The sequence below is a fragment of the Trichechus manatus genome, unplaced genomic scaffold (genome assembly GCF_000243295.1).
Source record: "Trichechus manatus latirostris isolate Lorelei unplaced genomic scaffold, TriManLat1.0 scaffold00092, whole genome shotgun sequence".
NCBI classification, from domain to species: Eukaryota; Metazoa; Chordata; class Mammalia; order Sirenia; family Trichechidae; genus Trichechus; species Trichechus manatus.
In genome coordinates this window covers 1,449,493-1,466,243 of record NW_004444028.1, presented here as the reverse complement: position 1 = coordinate 1,466,243, position 16,751 = coordinate 1,449,493, and the positions used below count along the sequence as shown (strand labels likewise).

Below are 16,751 nucleotides of genomic sequence, written 5' to 3'. Positions count from 1 at the left end.
CTGTTTTAGAAATGCATCTCTAATCTATGATATAAAACAGAAATCAGTGACTGCCTAGGGCAGAGGTAAGGAAGAATTGACTATAGACAGATACGAAGGAATTTTTGAGGTGATGGAAGTGTTCTCTATCTTGGTTGTGATAGAGGCTACGTGGTGTACAGTGGTGTATAATTTGTAAAAACTCCTTGAACTAATTGTACAGTTGGTGAATTTCATTCTATGTAAATTATACTTCAGTGAAGTTGATTTTAAAAGAGTGTTTTATGGAAATTATTTTTTAATCCATTACAATACTTATTCATTATTAGATGTTTTTTGTAAAGATACAAACAAGTTATTTGCCTATTGCACAATGCCTCGGCATGGTATTTTGCCAGGTCCTGGAGATATAGAGATGACTCAGATACCAAACCTGCCCTCAAGTTGCTAACAGCCCAGTACTGGAGATGATTCATATACAAAAGTAACTAGAATCCACATAGAAAATTGTAGATGCCTTTACATAATAAGCACAAGTATAGTGTTTTAGGATATTAGAGGTAGAGGAGATCCCTTTTATCTGGAGGGATGAAGGAGGCTTACTGACCTCTGAAGAATCTGTGGGATGTGGATATGTGCAGGTAGGGCTTAAAAAACATTCTGACTGAAGGGAATCATATGATCGCAGGCAGAGAGCTCCGGACAAGTAAGTAACCTGGTGCATAGAGCTCATAAAAGAGAGCAGTTGTAAGACAACTCACATGAATATATGTGAGAATTGAATATATGTAAGGATTGACACAGTGGCTGCAACAATGGGTTCAAGCATAACAACGATCGTGAGGATGGCACAGGACCAGGCAGTGTTTCATTCTGTTATACACAGGGTCACTTGAGCAGGAACTGATTCAAGGGCACCTAGCAACAACGACAACATATGCGAGAAGGGTTTGTAATATGAATACCTGAGTTTGTCCCAGTGCATATTCTCAGCTGCTAGAAGCTGGGAAGGCAAAAGTGCTCCCTTCTCTTACATTATGTCCAAAGTTCCAGACTCTGATTGTTGCTGCTTCCCTGAGCCCTTTACTTCCTCCTCCCTTTCATTCAAATCAAAAGTCTTCATAAACAATGTCATAGAAACTATTCGTGTTCTCCATGTTGAGCATCTGATGGTACAACTCCTTCAATGACAGGCAGCTCCTGAACACAGTGGCCACCATCAGTAGCAGCGGTGGTGGGAGTCACAAACAGCCATCATGTTCTTGGCATCAAACATCTGCTGGGTGAGTTTGGGCACAGTCAGGGTGAGGCACTGCTGGCTGCCCCAAAGGTCAGCCAGGCGAAACCGGGTATGAAGATGTGCAAGAGGGGAAGGGCACCATGTTCACCACCAGCCTTCATAGGTCAGCGTTGAGCTGGCTGGAAAGCGCAGGCAGATGGTGATCCCATTCAAGGTGGCTGACACAGGTTGTTCAGGTCACCGTAGGTGAGCGTGGTCAGCTTTAGGGTTCTGAAGCATACGTCATAGAGGGCTTCATCAATGCAGTGCATGTCGTCTGGATTCTCTGCAAGCTGGTGGACCGAGAGGGTGGTGTTGTAGGGCTCAACCACCATGTCCAACAGCTTGGGCGAGGGCACCACACTGAACGTGTTTATGGTCCTGTCAGGGTACTCCTCCAGGATCTTGCTGATGAGAAGCGCGCCCATCCCAGACCCAGTCCTCCTACCCATGGAGTAGGTCAGCTGGAAGCCCTGCAGGCAGTCACAGCTCTCCCTTTCCTTCCCCACAACGTCCAGCATTGAGTCGGCCGGCTCCGCACCTTCAGAGTAGTGCCTTTTGGCCCAGTTGTTCCCAGCAATGCTCTGACCAAAGGCGAAGTTGTCAGGGCCAAAGATCTGCCCAAAGGGTCCTGAACACACAGAGTCCGTGGTGCCCAGCTCCAGGTCCACCAGCATGTACTTGCCGTTGGTGGCCTCGTTGTAATACACGTGAATCCGCTCCAGCTGCAGGTTGCTGTCATGGTGGTAGGTGCCAGTAGGATTGGTGCCATGCTTGTCTCTGATCACCGCCCAGAATTTGGTGTCAGCCTGGTTTCCGAACTGCCAGTCTGCACCTGCAAGATCTCCCTCTTGGTGCCTGGCAGCGGCACAAGGGGTGGGGGGCGGCAGGACAAGATGGGAGTGGAGGAGCTGGCGTGCAGACTCATTGACGGTCTTCCTCTTTTTCACTCACCGTCCACCTTTACAAAACTTGATGTCCTTCTCCAGGGACTGGTCCCTCCTGATAACATGTCCAAAGTATGTGAGACAAGTCTCACCATCCTTGCTTCTAAGGAGCATTCCGGCTGTACTTCTTTCAAGACAGATTTATTTGTTCTTCTGGCAGTCTGTGGTATATTCAATATTCTTCACCAACATCATAATTCAAAGGCATCAAATGCATGTCCAGGTTTTGAATGCATATGAGGCAATTGAAAATGTCACGGTCAGGCGCACCTTAGTCCTCAAAGTGACTTCTTTGCTTTTAACCTTTTAAAGGCAGTAGTTGTAGTATAACCAGTAGTCATCAAGTCGATTCTGACTCATAGCGACCCTGTAGGACAGGGTAGTACTGCCCCGTAGGGTGTCCAAGGAGTGGCTGGTGGATTCAAACTGCTGACGTTTTGGACACCAGCTGTAGCTCTTAACCATTGTGCCGCTTTAATGCAATAGTATCAATATTTTCCATAATTATTTGTATATGACTTGCCATTTAATATCTATCTTTCAACTGAGTAAATTTCAGATTTTTTAGAACTTGACTCTATTGAGAGACAAATACTAAATGGCAAGTCGTATGTCAGGGCACCCATTTTAAATTATCTTTTTTTAAAAAAATATATTAGGCCATTAAACATTTTAAAATTAAAACACGCTAAGAATGTTTGCAAATTGATATTTTCGTCGGGAGTCTACTACCTTTGCTGGTAATTCCAAAGTATTTAAAAGAGCTCTTGCTTATTTTCTAGAATGATTGAATTGTAACTATCAGACCTGGGAAAAGCATTACGTCTCACTATTCAAACTGTGGTCCTAGGAGCGGCAACACCAGCTTTACCTGAGAGTCTGTTAGAAATGCAGAATCTCTGGCCTTATCTGACCTACTGAACCAGAATCGGCATGAACAAGATTTCCCTGTGTCCCACATGCACAGTAAAATCTGAGAAGCCCTACAGTATAGAGATCATGATTTCACGTCTCATTTTATAAACAGGAGAAGCGAAGTCCTGGTCAAAAGAAATTGAATATTCTCAATCCAGGGACTTTGTATATTCAGGTCATCTGCCAATCCCAGGTAATAAAACTAAATACTTTAACTGCAATGAGCAAATCTATAATTAATTAATCAAATGATCGTCAAGTTTCACATTTTGTAGAACAAGCTGTTTGATTTGGCTCAGGCTCAGGCCGGCAAGTGTGTGAATTTCACAATTCACAGATGTTAGATGCTCTCAGGCTAAGTAAGGGAAGAGAATGTCAAGTTTTTTTTTTTTTTTTTTTTTTTTTTTGAGAATGTCAAGTTTTAAATAGCTTTTCTGTTCCATTCTGGCTGAAGCAGGAAATAAAATATATATATTTTTTTATGAAACATATTTTGAACCAGAATTTCTTTTAAAGAAATGTCAAGTTTTTCTGAAAAGGACTTTAGATTGTCTCCGAGCTTTGACACCAGTTTACAGGTGCCCTGTGGGTAAGGGGCAAGGGAAGATCTGAAGGTGCCATGTCATCGGCACTTGGGCACACAGATTGTATTTTAATTTAGCTTCTGGGTCGTATTGCATTCACTCTCCATATCCACAAAACTATGACAGATTTACAGCTTGTACTCAGAAAGGAGAGGAAATATTCTGTATGTAGGCTTTTTTGAATTTATAATAATTTTTGATATATGGACGGTTTTATAGTTTTATTCCAAGTACCAATAGTTGAACCAAAACAAAACCAAAAGCAGCAAAATTAAAAGACATACAGCCGAGAATGAAACAGACTGATAGAGACAAAAATAACTTAGAAAGTGTTCATTGATAGACAATTTGAAATAATTTTTATATGCTTCAAAATATTCTAAAATGTATGATTTTTCTATTTTAACATCACTTTGAGAAAATTCTTATACATATGTGTACTAGGGCATTGAAAGAACTCATTTAAGGTCATTTTCTTTTATGTGGGGCAGGCAAAACTTCAAGGGAATGTGAGTGAGTATTTTTTTCTCTTGGTTGAGACCAAGAGTTCTAGGTTAAATATAATCAAGGAATTTCCCTGTCTTTGCTATTTGAGATTGTGGCCACAACAGGCGGTTGGCTGAAAGGGAGAATGAAGGGGGGTGGAGGAAAAAAAAAAAACAACAAACACTTTCCTAAGCAGCTCAGCAAAACAATTCAGCCCCAGAAGCAGTAACAGAAGTCCTCAAATCAAGATAGTGTCCAGATACAAGGAAAAGTTAATTAGCTGAGCAGGGCGAACACTTAACAGAGCTCAGTTCTGTTGTAAACTCCAGGCTGCTGAAATTAAACTCTGATGCCATTCACGCCAACATCCAATCACCAGAGAGATCAGAAGTTCAGAGATGCTACCAAGTTTCCAACAACAAGTGTGGCTACTATATGTCAAGGACTCTAAAGACGAGGTAGAGAGAGAAGAACAACTTTAGAGAGGATGCCCAGCTGGTAAGAATCCACTGTTTATGATATTTTAGTCACTTGATGAATCTCATTGGCTAAAATCAAGAAACGCTCCACCTCTTTGCAAATATGTGTGTGGAAGGGGGAGGGAGGTGTCTAAATTTCTATGTCTGATAGCATTTGACCCTACTGCCTTTAGCCTCCTGGCTCTGTATGTGTATATACGCAGGTATATGTGTATATGTTGGATCATCATTCTCCATTCGTTGATATCAAAGAGAGTTGAAGGAAATGAATTTTGAAACCTCCCGGTGCTCCACCCTACAGTACTGCCCTGACCCTTACATCCAGCGGTGAGTTCAAACATGAAGTAACTTCTACCAAAACTTAATCGGAGTGCCTGTGTATTGCGAGTGTTTTGGCAGTTATATAAAGAGGAATCCCTCCTTGTTGAGTAAACACAGTGATAATATTTTGGATTTTCTGTGGACTTAAAGTGGTCTGTGAGCATCTTTTCTATTTTTTTTTTTTAAGATCATTTCTGGATCTACAAAGTGACAAAGTTTGAACACAATGTTCCCTTTTAAAAAAATTATAACACCATTTTAAGAGGTTTAAAATCTGTTATTTGCTTTGCTGTGCACCTCCCCACCCAAGAAGAAGAGATTTCATTGGAAAGGGGTATAGCAATGTGTGGATGATCTTCAAGCCAAAATAAACACAGAATGATTCTGACATACTTGACCAAAAAAAAAAAAAAAAAAGGTAAATAGCCATCGTTACACCACACAGATTGTGGCTTGTCATTTTGGCTGTAAGGAATATTTTCTTCTTCACGCGTTTCATAACAAACATCATCTTTTGACAACTCTGACTTTGAAAACCTATGATTATGCTGAATTTTATTTATGTTTATAGGTAGGAACATTGCCTAACACTGAGAGGGAATATTCGTGGGGTATACGGATGTGTGTGCTGTGTGTGTGTTTCAAATTAGAGTTGGCTATTTTTAAACTGGTAAATGAAATCCGAACAGTGTTTTTCCAGTCACCAAGTTATGGGAGACATTCAAGTCGTATGTAGCAGTGTGATGTTGTTAATTTAACAGCACGAGGTTTGATGTTGGAATTTCGTACTTTATTTTATAAGACTAACGGGAGAGGTCCTCTGAGTGTTGAAAACGGTGGGGTTACAAAGGGGTTAAGTTGTCATTCACCACCAAGGTCTACTGGAGCTTCATACCAGAAGTGGAGTCGGCTGTCTGGACAGGGCTCAGTTACTGTCAAATTGCCTAAGGGATTAGGAAAGATGTGTGATCTTTTCTCATTAATATAATTTACCACCATGTTGAACATTAATGTGGATGATATAGACTCTGTTTCTCTTCCTGTGAGGTTTCTGGACTGTGTGAGCAAGGCAGAAAGGTAAATGGAATGGTGGAAAGAAAGAAAAGAGAGAGAGAAAAAGGAAAATGAGAGAGTGAAGCAGACTTGTGGCCTCCCAGGTTGAAATGGGAAATGTGAATGGGGTTTGAATGCCTTGCTGTCCGCCACAAGCAAAATATTAGCAGAAATAAATTGCTCTGGAGTTTATTTTCTTGGATCACTTGAAAATCACATTTAGTTGGAGTTGGAGATTTAGATCGATAAAAAGCAAATGCCAGAGATTTTCTAGTTCTCTAAATTTTTTCCAGGCTCTATATTTACTATTTCACTAAAAATCTTCCAAAATAATCTTTCTAAGAACCTAATTCTGATGAAATATTAGCCCTATAATGCTTCCCCTGAGGGCATCTTTCTTAAGGTAGGCGCTAGGATCTACCTCAGCTTTAGAAGAAACATTCTGCTGACAAGTAGCCCACACATCAATCCTGCGCAGTTCTGTCTAGAGACATTTCCAGTGATTGATGAAAGAAGCCTGAAATAAATAAGGAAATTGCTTTTCATATTACCCTAGAAGCCTGATAATTCATGGAGCAAATGTCATCTCAGCTTTTGACAGATTGTAAAATTCCAAACAATAATAGTGCTACAAAATAGTCCTTAACTTTCCTAGAATGCCCTAAGCTTTAGTAATGGTGAGTTTCATTTTTAGGGAAGGGAATGTTGGGGAGCTGTGAGGTTATAGCACCAGAAGGTCAAGGAACAATTTATTTGCCAAATTAATTGTTTCAGGTAAGACTCTCTACTTCCCACTTGTAAAGAACACTGAACCAGCAAATAAATTGAAGAGGAAAACAGTACTTGTTACCGGGCATCTGCTCTGTGCTAGGCACTGGAAATACAGAAATGAATAAGATATGGCTGCAATGTTCATTAGTTCAACTCTAGTACTTATATATCTAGTAACAGATATATTTTCTCAGTATATGTCACATATATTAAGAACTGAATGATTGCTATTTTCCTATATATATTAATGAGTGAATGAATGAATGAATGAGTGAACTACCACCATAGGAAATCTATGATATTGTATATTTTCAAATCAAGACTCAAACGATTTTCTCTTTGATCCCTAAAGAGTGAATGGGTGTGAGTTGGATTTTCCAAGCACACAATCTTCGTGGTTCTCAGTTTACAAAACCTATTTTAAGAAAGACCAAATTTAACCATTCTATAATCACAGTCATCTACATAGTTAAATTTGTCTTTTTCTGATCTTGTCTTTAGAAAGAAGCCATGAAAGAGAATTTTTAAAAAGGAAAGAAGAGCATATCATGTTATTTTTAATTCCAAGCTACCTTAAAGTATGAATTTCCTTTTATCACAGAATAGAATGAGAGATGTTTTTATCATTTCATACTGAATGTTAATGCTTTTTCCAAAAGACTTGTTTTAAGACGTATTTTAAAGCTCTATGAAAATCATTCTCTCTGTTAAAATTGAGATTTTGCCCTCTGTTTTTTTCCTTTGCATCTGAACACATTGACGTATTATGCATTTAGTTGTGCTGATAATTTACCTCAATCTTTGCAAACCTTTCTTATAATCCAAAGGGTAGTTGGAATTATAGAGCTTAGATTTTCCTTTTGATGATATTGACCGTTACAAAGAAGAAGAGAACATGGTCAAAATCCAAGTCTTATCCCTTGATTACTAACTTAATTTTTACTAAAATATAGAACCACGGATGAAATGATGCTTGATCAATAATAAGAGTACCTGATTAATTTTCCATTTCCTTGTAAAACTGTACACAATGAGTTTTATTTGCTGTTTATTTTTTATTAAATGAATACTCAAACGAATCTAACATTTAGCACATAGGACCTGTTAAATGTTCTGAATAATAGTCCTGACTCTGCCACTAACTGGCTATGTGACTTTCCTGAAACCACTTAAGCTATCTAAATCAAAGTTTCCTCATCAGTTCATTTCCAATAACAACTTCTGATCTACCGCTCACAACTAGAATTTTGCAAATTAAATATGGACTCAACAAAACTCTGAAAAGCACCCCCTTAGAGTATAGCTCATTTCTACTGTTGTGTATATAGGTCCCCCACCACCTATTCATCAGTTCATCATACTGCGGTGGCTTGCATGTTGCTATAATACTGAAGCTATGCCACCAGTATGTCAAATACCAGGGCGGTTATCATGGGTGGACAGGTTTCAATGGACCTTTCAGACTTAGAATAGGAAGAAAGGCCTGGCAATAACTTCTGAAAATTAGGCAATAAAAACCCTATGGCTCACAACAGAATATTGCTTTATATGTTGGTGGAAGATGAGCCCCCTAGGGTGGAAGACGCTCCAAATACACAGTGGCTGCCACAATGGACTTGAGTATATCAATGATCATGAAGCTGACACAGCACCAAGCAACATTTTGCTCTGTTGTACATGGGGTCATCATGAGTTGGAGCTGACTCGATGGTAATTAACAACAACAACAATGTAGGATTCCAGCAGACTGGTTCTTCCTTTCTAGCAATGGTTATGTCCCCATGTAGGCATACCTTATGTTCCTTATTGCTCCATATTATGTTTAAATTAAGAACAAAGATAATTATGGGTTTTGATATGACCTTGGCTTGTCTCTCTCAATTCTCTTATTTTAGAATTGAAGGACTTGAATACCAGAGGGATTAAGTGACTTGTCCAGATCAGCAAAATGGTAGCAGAGCCAGGACTAAAATCAAATGTCTTGACTTCCAATTCAGTGCTCTCTCAGCCACAGAACTTAGCATTTTATTAGATCTGTAGAGTACTTTATAGTTAATAATGTGTTTCCCAATTCATTATTCCCACCTGGGAGATAGACAGGTGTGGTAGACAGGATAATGGCCCCCAAAGATGTCCACATCCTAATCTTCGGAATCTATGAATATGTATGTTACATGGTGCCTTAGTTATCTAGTGCTGCTATAACAGAAATACAAGTGGGTGACTTTAACAAACAGAAATTTATTCTCTCGCAGTCTAGGAGGCTAGAAGTCCAAATTCAGGGTGTCAGCTCCAGGGGAAGGCTTTCTCTGTCTGTAGGCTCTGGGGGAAGGTCATTGTCATCAATCTTCCCCTGATCCAGGAGCTTCTCTGTGCAGGAGCCCAGGTCCAAAGGGCATGCAGTGCTCCTGGCTCTTTCTTGGTGGTATGAGGTCCTCCTGTCTCTCTGCTCAATTGTCTGTTTTATATCTCAAAAGAGACTGACTCAAGATACAACTAATCTTGTAGATTGAGTCCTGCCTCATTAACATATCTGCTTCTAATCCTGCCTCATTAACGTCATAGAGGTAGGATTTACAACACATAGGAAAATCACATCAGATGACAAAATGGTGGACGATCACTATTAGGGAATTAAGGCCTAACCAAGTTGACCTACATTTTTAAGGGGACACAATTCAATCTGTAACATGTGACAAAGAGGAATGAAGATTGCAGATGTAATTAAATTGCTAGTCGGCTGACCTTAACATAGGTAGATTATCCTGGATTTTCCCCAGTGGGTGCAATATAATCACAAGTATCCTTAAAAGTAGGAGTGGGAGGGAGAAGAGGAGTCAGTGTCAGAGTGATGTGATGTGAGAAACACTTAACTAGCCATTGTTGGCCTTGAACATGAAAGGGAGCCATGAGCCAAGGATTTTGGGAAGCTTCTAGAAAGTGGAAAGTGCAAGGAAAGAGATTTTTCCTCTAGAGCCTCCAGAAGGAAGTAAGCCTGCTGACACCCTTGATTTTAGCCCAGTGAGACCTATATCAAGCCTCTTACCTCCAAAACTGTAAGGCAGTGAGTTTGTGTTGCCTTAAGCTGCTAAGTATGCAGTAATTTGTTACAGCAGCAACAGGAAACTAATGCAGCAGTAAAGGATTTTTATCCTCAGTTTGTAGATACAGAAACAAAAACTACTTTTCATTTTGATTTTTTTTTTTAAACTGAAGTATTCTGTGAATTTATTTTCTTATGGGACTGAGTGGAGAAGATAGAGGACATAAGTGAGATACAATCCTAGACCCCAAAGTAGAACTACTTGCATAGAAATAATACCCAGCAACGATGGTTGGAGACTCATCCACCCTTGTGATAGTAAATGAGCACAAGCAATTTTAGTAGCAGTATCTGATAAAGTTCCTCAAAATGCTTTATTTGAAGGTATATTCGGTTCTTAGATGACAACTCTAAAACGATGAAATCCAATTCAGATTCAGGAAACACATGAATACACGTGCTCCCTTCTGATGTTGTCAAGAATTTGGAGAGATGTTACATCAAAGTCCAGGTGGAGCCTTGCATTGCACTGTAGACAAAACCACGCAATTTTGATTCATGTAATCCTGAGACCACATTTGGAGAAACAGCTCTCGACCGTTAGGTGCTGTAAGATTCCCTGTTAATTTTAGGTTTGAGATTACATTGATGCCTCCTTCTGAGAAACTGGGGCAGGGGAGGAATGAAAAATAAACATGCTTATGTTTAATCATTCCGGATGTTTTGTTTGTACACTCAATTTTGTGAACCACGAACTGCAATGAGAAATGCTTGAACTCAATGTCCCAGTAGAAGCTCATTTAAAAAAAGGTACCTGGTGATAATGAGCAACAGAAAAAGCCACCTTCTCAAAGACAGACTGCATCTTCTCACGTTATTTCAAAGCTAAATGGATTATGAGATGCAAAGGGGCAATTTTCAATCTCTGTTTCAAGTCAGGAGAGCCAAGTTTCTGATTAGCTGTTTCACAGCTCAGATTTGCTCTGACAGGGTCTCAATCTCCTTTAAAGAACTCACCAAGAAATAGTCCTCAAGCAACAAGTGATAGATGGATAAAGCACTGTAATTACGATCAAAGTCCAAAGACTGAGGTCGATGTAATTATGCACTTCCCATCCTCAGAAAGTCACTTTGTTCCATTTAAAATAGGATGAGAAATGGACATGGGGTGAAGTGTACTTATTGGTTAGTCAAGGTTTTGAAAATGACAGTTATTAACATTTTTGTTTTACCTTAAGCCGTAATATTTTGGGGTAATTTAGATGGGGAGAATTAATTATCACTACATTCCTATTAACATCCTATCAATCCTACCTATCATCCTTTGTTTGCCTTCCATTCTCCACTTACATCTGCCTCTCTTTTTATCCTGAATTAGACTCTTTGAAGTCCAAAATGAAGTCATTAAAGTTAGAAGAAATGTAAGAGCTCGCACTCCTCTTGCCACTTTGGGAATTCCAATAGCTTTTTCTTTTGTTTCAAATGAGCAAACTTAATCTGTCAACTTGAACAGCAAACACCATTCTCAAATTCCAGTAACTCAGGCAACTCTCTCATAATTGGGAGCAAAACCTGCATCATAACAATGTTAAGGCTGATAAGGCGTTTTGTGTCAAGAAATATAAAACTGGAAGCAAGTGTGATTATGTACCGTATTTTTACGCAAATAACTCACGTCTTCTGCATTTGTTTGTTGGCCTTGCCCTTGTACTTTCGTAAGCAATGCTATGCTAGTTTTTTTTTTTTTTTTTTTAACAGCAACATGTGGAAGAGGATTGGCAAGGTGGATCTTGTGTGAGGGTGCCTTGGGACAAATACAGATGATGTGCCTTATTTGAATAAAAATACATTAATCAGCCACATGGTTACCTAGAGTAGTTTTTAATGTCAGCTTTACAGATGGTGATGTAGATTGGACTAAATAATATAATACGAACAGAACAAGTTAACAACAGAGATAACAATGCAATAGAAATTTTTACTTACAGAGTATATGTTATTCCTGAGGGGTTTAATTGCTTTTAACCTACCCACCCTTACCCATCATATCCCGACATTTCATCAAGATGTTCAACGTTTAGAGTTTCCTTAAAAATACCAAACTTTCAACATTTTACTTGAAATTTATCATTAGCTTGCTTTCTGAATTTTTTCTGACTCAGTGAAACTTCTATTTTTGTGCTTGAATTGAATAGTGTCATTTCTTACCTACATAAATAATTATAGCATATTTATTAAAGCTTTCCGTGAGGAAACTAATTTTCTTCCAACTTGACACTACAACTTTCTTCAGATAAAAAAGTGTTCAAAGATATATATTTCCATGGGTTACTTTTCATTCTAACACTTGTTATGTTAGTCAATGAATGAGAACTTTCTTCCTGACAGATTTTTCAAATTAAAATATGGGCAATCCAAAGACTTCTCTAAGTCAAAATAATTTTTGTTTTTGTTTTTGTTTTATTTTTTAGCATCTTCATTGTTGCGACATAGGGTTGCCATGAGTTGGAATTGACTAGACAGCAGCTAACAACAAATATGATAAATCTTTGTGTTTGTATAAGCAGTGTTTTAGTATCCTGTAGATGCTAATGAGGCCTAAATTGAGACCTTTTCATGACAGCCTGCGATATTAATAAATGGCTTATCTTCCAGTTGATGGTGCAGTGGTTAAGAGTTACAACTGCTGCTAATCCAAAGGTCGGCAGTTCGACTCTACCAGCAGCTCCTTGGAAACCCTACAGGGCAGCTCTACTCTGTCCTGTAGGGTAGCTAAGCGTCAGAATCAACTCAATGGCAATGGGTTTGGTTTTTTTGGTTTGGTTTATCTTCAAGTTAGTACTAGTGCGAATGCAGGCCATCCAAGACTTGACATTCTCACTAATACACTTTCTACAGAGTCTCGTGCTAGATCTTGTGTTTGCAGTGAGCAAAAGCCTTCAGTGTCACTGTAACTCCCAAATCCTTTATTTCCTAAATTCTTTGATTGCAATCTGCCAACCCAGGTAGAACCCTCTTCCACATCCTTTCAACCCTATCTGAATTAATCCTATTTTTGCTCATTTCTATTCTCATTGTGAAATTTTTCCCAGTGAAATATTTTGACCCACCCCTTTCTTTTAGCAACATCTCTTCATCTTTGAACTTATTTTCCTTCTGCTAGCTTGCCTTACTGAAAGTTAATCTTTCTCTAAAAACATCCATATTGCCCAGTGTTTTTCAACAGAAGCAATGCCTTTCCAACATACTCTCTTGATCCAGGGAACCAAGTGAAGAAACTAACATATTTCTGTACTACTGTTTTCTGAACATTGTTTACCCATACTCGGTGATCTCATGTCTTCTGGAATCTATGCCATCTGCATAATTTACCGAACTTTCACGACAGCGAATTGACCTTTAGAAGTGTCTCCTCTATAACTTGTCTCCATTTTCCTCTTTAAACCTAGCCTCTGTCAACTCCTCAGGAACTCCAATATCCCTTTGCTGACCTTCACACATGGAGTCTCACAGTTCTTCACCTTGGTTTCTTCACTCCAGGAGCCACCATTTCCAGTCCATTCCAGTTATTAACCCACACAACTGTGTCTTGAGCCTTATCATTACAAATGAAATTACTTCAGGTCGAAAATCATACCATCATACGCTTCTCTTTATGGTCACAATCTCTCGTCCTTTCACCTCTTACTCCCTTAGCCTGCCCTAAACCTGTTCCCTCTGCATACTTTCACAGCTTTCCAGGTGAATATCCAATCCTTTCTTCAAGGACTAGCTTAATTTCTATTTATCTCACAATACCTTTTGTGTATATTCATTCACAAGTTTCTGTTTACTTACTAGACCCTGACTACTCAAAGTGCATTTCATGGGACAGTACAGAATTGATGACAGGGTGCCCAACCTCAGTCTTACTAAATGGGAGCCTTTTAACAAGAAGAGAAGGTGATTTATGAACACATTAAATTTGAGGAGCATTGCTCTAGTCTAGGGATCCTCAAAGTGTATTTCCAAGAGCACAGCAATAGCAGCACCTACTGAATTAAAAAAAACCCAGTGTTCTGGCCCAGAAGTTTGTGTTTTAGCACACCCTTAAGGAGATTCTCATGCACACTTAAGAAACAGACTGTACAACTTTCAAGACGAGGGACTGTGGTGCAGTGGCTAAGAGCTCGGCTGCTACCCAAAAGGTCAGCTGTTCAAATCCACCAGGTGCTCTTTGGAAACGCTGTGGGGCAGTTCTACTCTGTCATATAGTGTCGCTATGAATCAACTCGACAGCAGTGGGTTTTTAAGCTCTTAATTATTTATGTATATACCCCATGTCTAACATTTAATCTTGTATATAGTAGGTATTCAATAAATATTGATTTAATTCAGATGAAATGCTTTTGTTCTATATTTCTCTGCTTTTGTTTCCCTCCCTCACCCACTTTCCCTTCCTACGATACATTGCTTCAGACCAATGTAAAAAAACAAATAGAAGATATGAGGCAGGTGGTAGCCTGACCTATTGGAATTTGTCTCCCCATACCAACAGAAATAAATCTTAAGAGACAGAGTTGAAAATAAAAGTGAGAAAGGCAAATGAGTCTGGTTTGAGACTAGGGATGGTTACTGGCCACACTCATAATTCATTCCCTGATAAAATGGCTTTGGTCGCCATGTTGAACCATGTGAGAATGTGTGCAGAGCAAACACTGCTGGAAACCAAAGGCATCTTGGGCCTGAAACAGGCTTCTCAAGTCACAAAGGAATGCCACGATTTTCACTGCCCAAAGAATTCTGTTTAGTTTCAACCAACGAGAACCTTAAAACGAAATTGTCAGGCTGGGTAAGTAATGCTGCTCTTGGCAGAAGTATCTCACGGATCCTTTTCATTGAATAGGGGCAGACTATAAATAATAGCATTTGCCTAGCACTTTGTCACTTCCAAGAACTCCAGCAGTCCTGACAATTGGGCATGAATGCTCTTTGCCAGCTTGCAGGTGGATATGTTTTTAATAGACAAGGACAAGTATCTCTTATAATCAGAGAGCAACACAAATGCTAATGTGGTCCTTCACTTTAACTTTTTAAGCTAACAGTGATTATTCTGTCATTCTGGATTTTTCTTAATTAGTCATGACCTAAAAAGTAGGTCTTCACTGGGGCAACAAAAGTTTCTCAGAATGTGAATACGTGTGCTAAGACGGTAACTAAGATGGTAACTCATATGTTTAAGTTCTGTGATGAGGAGTTCACCAAAATCATTACATAGGACCTATAATCTAATTTCACCAACCTCCCTCCTGACAGGGTCAACTCAACAAGTCTTCCCTAGTGCCTACTCTGATTACACATTATGATCCAGAGGGCTGACAGAGTATTAGTCAGTCTTGTTGCTTGGGAAGCTATGGCAAGCTCTACATAGCTTGTCCTGAGAGGGGTGGACGGCGTCACTCAGGAAGCTTGATATCCCTTTTGCCATTTACCTCATTCTAGGAGATACATCTGCTTGGTCATTTTGCCCACACCTCTTCTAGGAAGGCTGGATAAAAATGAGGAGGGGAGAGGAAATTTTCTAAACAAAAAAGGTCTCTTCCCCATTTGCTATAGCATTTTCCTGGAATATAAAAGTTAGTGATAAAAATCAAGATTTTTAAAATACGTGGACTAAAAAGTTTGTGTTAATTCTAAAAACCCATTGCCATCGAGTTGATTCTGACTCATAGCAACCCTATAGGACAGAGTAGAACTGCTCCATACGGTTTCCAAGGAGCAGCTGGTGGATTCGAACTGCCAACCTTTTTGTTAGCAGCCAAGCTCTTAACCACTGTGCCACCAGGGCTCTGTTTAATTCCAAAGATACTGCTATTTATTTCATTTGCAATGGAAATATTGCTTCCTTTAAGGAAACTTATGTTAAGAGGCCCTGTAAGATAAACTGCATCTTGTAATTAAGAAACTTACAGTTTTCAGGATGGAAAGGTTAAAAAAACTAATTTCAAAGGTATTTTTATTTTTGTTGTTGTTTTTTTACAATACTATGTATTCGAAGATATAGCATTACATTCAGCTACACCATTGGGAGCTGGTTATAATCTCTATAATTTTAAGCACAAAAAAAAAAAAAAAGAAAAGGGAGAGGAGGGGAGCCGAAAGTCTATCAGACACAGTTTTTGCTCAAATGTCATTGCGCATGTTTAACTGCAACCTGACCCTCTTCCCGCTCATAACACATTCCCAGTTCCCAGTTCCCTACTATGCTTTTTGATTTCCCTGTATGTAAACACATCTTCTTCCAAAGTACTATTAGTTTACTTACTTATTAGGTTTGTTGTTTCTCACCTGTATCCCAACAATAGAATGTAACCGACATGAGGCCAGGATATTTGTCTACTTTGTGTCCTGATTTATCCCAAGCACCGAGAACAAAGCCTGGAACCGCTGTTTATATTACTTTTTCTGATGACTAATATACAATTTCTTAAAAATGAGTGAAAAAACAGTATTGATAAGGAGACAAAAAATGTTCTCTCTTTCAGCAGGAAAATGAGGCTTAAAAGGATTGAGTAACAGACTTAAAGTCACAGAACTAGTTGTGGGAGTATCAGGACTGACAGCATTTCATGCTCTGAATTCAGCGTTGTGCTCATTAAACCTTGTGACATATTCTGTTTGTAAGCCTAGACAGCCTTGTTTGCCCCAAACCCTCATAATTTAAGGTTTTATCATTTAAAACAATTTCACATGTAGTACCTCATTTGAGCCGCAGAGCTATTATTAGTCCCATTTTATAGCTAAAGAAACTGAAGGCCAGATAGCTAGTGACTTGCACAAGGTCACAAAGATGCCTAGTTAATGAGAAAGCTAGAATTCGATTCCTGGAATCTAATCAAATAGCTTTTCTTTTCT

General features: G+C 39.1%; 1 protein-coding gene and 1 pseudogene across 4 annotated transcripts in view; one reads left to right on the top strand and one right to left on the bottom strand.

Annotated features, from left to right (window-relative positions):
• Positions 1–1,088: 1,088 nt before the first annotated feature.
• On the bottom strand, positions 1,089–2,186 carry LOC101349819 (tubulin beta-4B chain pseudogene; annotated as a pseudogene).
• Positions 2,187–4,703: 2,517 nt separating this feature from the next.
• TP63 (tumor protein p63) overlaps positions 4,704–16,751 on the top strand; it is a 234,316-nt gene continuing 222,268 nt past the window's right edge. For all 4 annotated transcript variants that reach the window (XM_012557252.2, XM_012557253.2, XM_004382232.3 and 1 more), the window contains exon 1: positions 4,704–4,996. In XM_012557252.2, the coding sequence (XP_012412706.2) occupies positions 4,935–4,996 (62 nt within the window). In that variant the 5' untranslated portion in view covers positions 4,704–4,934. The remainder of the gene's footprint in view (positions 4,997–16,751) is intronic.